At 33.0% G+C, this 6,234-nt stretch overlaps 1 protein-coding gene and 1 long non-coding RNA gene across 11 annotated transcripts in view; one reads left to right on the top strand and one right to left on the bottom strand.

The window, feature by feature from the left end:
* QTMAN (queuosine-tRNA mannosyltransferase) overlaps window positions 1-6,234 on the top strand; it is a 386,232-nt gene that overhangs the window by 374,956 nt on the left and 5,042 nt on the right. For all 10 annotated transcript variants that reach the window (XM_078070752.1, XM_078070750.1, XM_078070751.1 and 7 more), the window contains 2 exons: window positions 2,897-2,967; window positions 3,673-3,764. In XM_078070752.1, the coding sequence (XP_077926878.1) occupies window positions 2,897-2,967; window positions 3,673-3,764 (163 nt within the window). The remainder of the gene's footprint in view (window positions 1-2,896; window positions 2,968-3,672; window positions 3,765-6,234) is intronic.
* Window positions 3,048-5,428, bottom strand: LOC118534791 (uncharacterized). Its single transcript, XR_013447099.1, has 2 exons — window positions 5,168-5,428; window positions 3,048-5,079 (listed from the first exon to the last, which is right to left on the bottom strand). It is a non-coding gene; the product is annotated as an uncharacterized LOC118534791 (long non-coding RNA).

The raw sequence follows: 6,234 nt of genomic DNA, 5'->3' as shown, positions 1-6,234 counted from the left end.
TACATGCCCAAGTACGAAACTTTTGTTTTTGTTGAGTGTGAATGAAATACGGAATGCAACAATCAGCAAAGCAAACGACATACCATCAGTGAGATTGTAACAGTCCAGTACATTATGGCTACATTCCTTGCTAGTTAAGTCACTATGGTAAAATCCTTGGCAGGATTTTTTTCAATAGTTTATTCATGATGTTCATTATTATGAGTTGTAAAGAGTATGAGAATTTCATTTTTAAAATGTCTTATGGAATGTATCACTTTCTTAGATCTTGTAGACATGCTGTGGAAACCATAACATAAAATATGAGTTACTTACAATAACTAATTTTAATCCCATCTGCTAAGTATGACAACATTAGCATTTCCACTTAATTAAAAACACCCTTAAAGCAGCAATGTTTTAATCACTCCATTTTATTTACTCTCCTCCGGTGTCACTTATAATTGTAACTTTTTATTTTTTAATAATGAGGGATTTTTTTTTTCTCCTTGCATCACACAAAAAAGTGCTGTCGATAATTAGCAGTCTTCTGTTATTAGTAGACTCAGGTGTCACAACTGTGTCTCATCCTCATTACAGTAAAAAATTTCACCTATCAGATTCATTATTGCTAGATAATGCGACTGAGAGCCTTTGCAGGCCCTCCAGAAAAGTAATTCAGCCAAGCAAAATTATCAGCTAATTATATTTAGAATCAAAAGCCCAACAACTATTTGCAGATAAATTGTATGAATTGAAGTGAATAGATCTGAATATTAAGATTCATAGATTTAGCAGATGATTTGTTAATTGGAATAAAAAGGTCATTTGCTAGTCATTTTAACAATAGATCAATTGGAACCCTATTTATTATTTAACTGTTAGTGCATAAGAATTGAAATGGTGAATAATTGTATTATTGTCATGAGATGATCATTTTCTTCAAAATAACAAAATATGAGAAACTTACGGCAATGAATTTTAGAAATTTCTTTAAAAATATTATGGCCTATTTAATATATTTTAAGACATAGTTCTGATCTAAATAATCTATATGATGAGGCTTAGTATTTAAAACAAGTCAAAATTATACCAAAAGTGGTGGCTGGTTTTTTATTTTTTTCCTGATGAATTAGAAATATTACCACAAATAAGATAATTTGCAAATAAAAGTTGAAATCCAAAATTTGTAAATTTTTCCTTCCTAAATCAAATAATGCCATTCCTATCTCACTGTATTTTAATTAGCAGAGGTTTTTGGAAGTGGCATGGTACATGCTCATACGATGACTCAAAATGTAACTTGGCCTGCAATTTTCTTTCGGGGAACAGAACACTCTAATTCAAATCCATTATTAAAAAGCAGATAACATGTGCACTTTCTGAAATGTCTGTGACTTCACTCTTTTGATTTTATGTAACTATAAGAGAATGTTCATATGTATTTACTTTTCAATTGGCACAGCATTTTAAAACTGAGTGTCTTCAGATAAAGTGCGGATTTTCTCTTGGTTCATAAAGAATATCACCGGTTTATGTGCTCAAAACTTTAGTGAATGTTTTATAATGCGGTCACAGTGCAGTTTATAGCTGTGCTTGAGATAAGAAATTCTATGAAATACCCTATGTATATATAGAAAAAAATATATATTAGTTTGGGTTTTGAGATTAATAATTGGTAACTAGATCCTGTGCCATTTCACTGTGTTATCTTGTAACTTCTATCAGTTCTCAAGCAAAACTTTGAACTCAGTATTTTCCCAAACTTTGCAGCTCAAAGTAAATACTTTTCATTTAAACTAATTTCAGTCAACATAATAAAATAGGGAAAACATCACCCACTTAAAAACAGCTTAAATTGCATGTACTTTGTCACTATAAACAAACAAGGTAAACATTGACATAACTTCAAATTATTCTTGGGTTGAAAAAAATCTGCAGTTCAAAATAAAATTCCGCCTTTGGTCAACATTTTGGATGCAATTCAAAGTTTCTCATAAAATAAACATATTTTAAAGAGTGCTTTGAATTTCACTGTGTAATTTCTAGCCAACAGAAATTACAGTGGTATCTTTAAGGTTTATTATATGTCAGATCAATAGCCATTATGCAGGGCTAACAACCTTCCGAAAGGCAATACCTTCCCTCTGCTTAACCCTTACTACTATGACATGGCAGAAGAAAAAAAAACTTCCTATAGGTGTCCCTTGGGGAAATCCTCTCGCAAAATGAAACTTTCTTGTTTATTTGCTTACTAATAAAAGTATTCTTTTCTGATAAAATGGGAAATGAGCTGAATTTTTGGCCAAGAAAGCAAAATGTTCATTAAGGTAATCTTCATGAGAATTTTTCAATAAAAGGGGGAATAGTTTTGCATTCTGCAAAATAACAAATTATTTTGAAGCATGAGCTTAAAATGAAAATGCCCCATCACAACAGATTGTAAATTTTTTTCTGATGCTTTTAAAAGTGCCTCGATCATTTCTGTGACTACAATGTTAAAGTTAAGTATTTGCTATTTTATTTAAACATTTTTGAAAAGTGAACATTCTGGGGCTTTGCAGCATTATTAAGAAAAGCTGTCCATACTTTACCATGTTGTTACATGTGTTTATCTGCTGATTATAAAATGTGTTAAACAGTATTTTAAAAACAACAAAAAAAATGCAGAGCTGCGCTTTGATTAATTCAGTGAACAAAACATATGCTGTTGGTTCTGTTCTATGAAATTCATATATGATCAATAAAATCTTTTAAAAGAGCAACTTTGGCTTTAAGGCTTGTACTGCCGACCCTGTTTCTCGTCCCAGCTAACTCAGGGCTCACACTGTTAACTTAGGCAAACAAAACCACTTTCTGGCTGTGATAGTAACGTCTTTTTAATATTTTTTTTATCCTCTTTCTAAAATTCCTTTAGGTTGGAAGCTGTGTATTGCGGTTGTTACCCACTCTGTCCCAAAGATTTGGTTTATCCCGAAATATTTCCAGGTAGCTGCTTTAATGTACCTTTCATCTTTGTCGAGATTTAATACATGCTTCATGCTAAATGAGAAAGTTTGAAAATAAACTTAGGCAGGAGCAATTGTTTATTTGGCAAGTCAACATGTTAGTGTTAAGGAAAATTTTATGTGTTTTAATACATTAGAGTAAGCTTATATTTGCCATCTGTTCTTTTAAGATAACAAAAAAGCAAGTTTTCAAATAGCATTCTTCATTGTTAGCATACACATCCCATAATGATGGATTTTTATAAGCAGGTCAGTGTTGCTGCAATTGCTTACAGATTTTTTTTAATGATATACACAGAGAAAAATCAAGGACTGGAAGTCACACCAAATTATTTAAACAATTGACTAGTTAATAATATGCAACTGTTGTTTCAGGGTACATACAGCTATAGTACCAGTTCTTGGGAAAAAATTCTCATCACTAAATATATCACATATGCATTGTGTTACATTAGAATAATGTATTTTAATCACCCAAAGGAGATGTCTAAACAGCACAACTACACAGTCTTACTTAGCATTAAACATCCTTGTGAGCTGAGGTAACCTTATAAAATCATGCTTAAATAATGTAAAACACGAGGCAGCACAGAGCAATATGCATTTTTAATTAGTAAAGTGACTAATATCGAGTGTGTGCTTTGAGGTTTTTGTTTCATTAAAAATGTATCTGTTTTTCCTGCAGCTGAGTATCTGTATTCCACACCTGAACAGCTTTCAAAAAGGCTCCAGAATTTCTGCAAGAGACCAGATATTGTAAGAAAACATCTTTATAAGGTAGATATTGAGGAGAGATTTATGTGGTATAAATGCCGTATTGAAGTACAAAGAAAAATCTTTAAAAAAAAAAAAACATTTAATTAACATACTAATGTTTAAAGGAAACATGCTAGGGAGGGATATTAGTTGTTACACTAACAAGGATTAATTAAACTGGATGCCAGTTGTATTAACCTAGGTCTTATGAAATACGTGCACTTAATGCACGGTACATGCTTTTTTTTTAATTTATTGTTTTCTAAGATGACTGTCCTTTACATTTAGCCCCAAGAGGCTTATAAAAATGAACCTGGATTAATGTAACTCATTAGTTTAAAAGGAAGTAAAGGAAAGATTCCACAATTATACTAATGAGGATAAGCCTTTCTTCCCATCATAATGGAATCTTCAGGCCTCAAAAATTCAGGTGAATGACATTTGTGAAGTTTGGTGTTCATTTTTTAACTACTTTGAGGATGATTTTCAAGAACTGAACGTTTCCCTTGTCCAGTTTAATAAAATGACCTAAAAATCCTCAGTTTGTGTAGAATGACACTGCCAGGCTCCTCTCTGAATGGCAAAGGCAAAGGGAGAATAGTTTTAAAACAGCCTCATCATGAAGTCCCCTCACTCATGATCTTTTTTCCCTTGTTTGAATCAAGAATTTCACATTGTTGAAATCACAACACAAAGAGGCCCTGCTTAAAGTCTAAGTAATTGAACTGGGATAAATCTGCTTTACGACTTTGGAAGGTGGCTCTAGGCCATGAGTAATATACCTTTTTATATTCTTTGAATGTAGCATCTTCATTTTACATAAATTCAGTATAGTTTACAATCTAGCAGTTTTATAATCCAGTATATTTTAATTTTCCTATGTTAATGTATAACCTTCCTACATGAAATACAGTTTGCTGCCTTTTTTTCTCTCCTTTCCCTTTTCATGGCCTAAAATACATATTTACATAGTGATACATCAAAACAGGACTTTGTTTCTGCAGGAAACAGTTAAACTTCAAGAAAAAGGGAGAGAACCAAAAATGCAATTTAACACCCAATTTCAAGCTCATTATCTTTCATTGTCTATTAACTTGGCAATGGTTCAGAAGGTAGCTCATAATAGTTTAAAATGCTGACTGAACAGTTCCAGGCTCCAGTATTGCGCCTTGAGTCAATACGATTGTACCGTACATAGGGGAAGCTTCACAGACAAAACAGCCTCCCAGGGTTTCCATCCACATTCCCTAATTTTGGAAGTTCAGTAGTGGTCTGCCTTATATAAAATGTTACTCCAGTCATTTTCCATGTGACAGGCTATCGAAATGGGCAGATTCTGGAAATGGAAGAAATAGAATCCTGAGTATTTATGCAAATGGATTCCTTTGCTATATATGACACAGAGATCTTTTCAGTGAGCTCACCATCAACTCACTAATTTTGTTCTTCCCTCCTGGTGAATTTTTGGTGTAGGTTTGTTTGTTTTTCAGTTTTATTGAGATATAAGCGAGAGCGCGGTATCAGTTTACAACCCACCGCATAATGACTTGACGTCCACATCTTGGAGAATGGTCACCCCCATCGGCTTAATTACCATCTGTCATCTCATAGAGACACAAACAAAAAAAAAAAAAAAAAGAAAGAAAGAAGATGTTTTTTTCCTTGAAGTATTTATAATGGTATTTCCACCATCACAATGTATCAGTTTTTAACTTTGCTTCAGGTTAGGCCTCATTATCTCTGTTAGTCTTCATGGACAAATTTTTAACCATTTCAGAAGTTACTGCAACAAGTTGCCTTGAGTTACAAAAGAAAACAGACCTCCAGGGGCGCCTGGGTGGCTCAGTTGGTTAGGCGACTGCCTTCAGCTCAGGTCATGATCCTGGAGTCCCAGGATCAAGTCCCAGGATTGAGTCCCACAGGGAGTCTGCTTCTCCCTCTGACCCTCCCCCCTCTCATGTGCTCTCTCTCTTTCTCTCTCTCAAATAAATAGATAAAATCTTTAAAAAACAAACAAACAAAAAAAGAAAACAGACCTCTGGTTGAAATATTTTAATACAGCTACCCCGTAACATGGCTATAATTATTTATTTTACAAATATCTTCTGGAAAAACTCTGAAACAATGTCATTCAGCTTAGTGATAATGCTGTCACTTAAATCAAATTGTTCCTCATACAGCTTAAAGATAACCTATGCCTTCAATGTTATTTCCTGTTACTGCTTTTTACATATGTTTTTGGTCTGTCCATCCTAAAGTGCTCCATCTCAAAATTTTATAAATTAGAATTTTATGGGTCAGCATTTATAAGAATTCATATGTATGATTCTTTTTTATGTATTTTCTACTGTGGATTTTTTTCTTATAAATCTGTTACACACGTTCAGATGTGTCCTCATGTGTAAATCCTGATGATATTTTATCTAAAGATCAGTCTTCAGATTAATAAATTAGTCCAAGAATTATAAGTAATCAAGCTTTAGGATGCATT

Source organism: Halichoerus grypus, chromosome 4 (genome assembly GCF_964656455.1).
Source record: "Halichoerus grypus chromosome 4, mHalGry1.hap1.1, whole genome shotgun sequence".
NCBI lineage: Eukaryota > Metazoa > Chordata > Mammalia > Carnivora > Phocidae > Halichoerus > Halichoerus grypus.
Note: the sequence above shows the minus strand (reverse complement) of the source record. Positions and strands in the feature narration are given on the sequence as shown.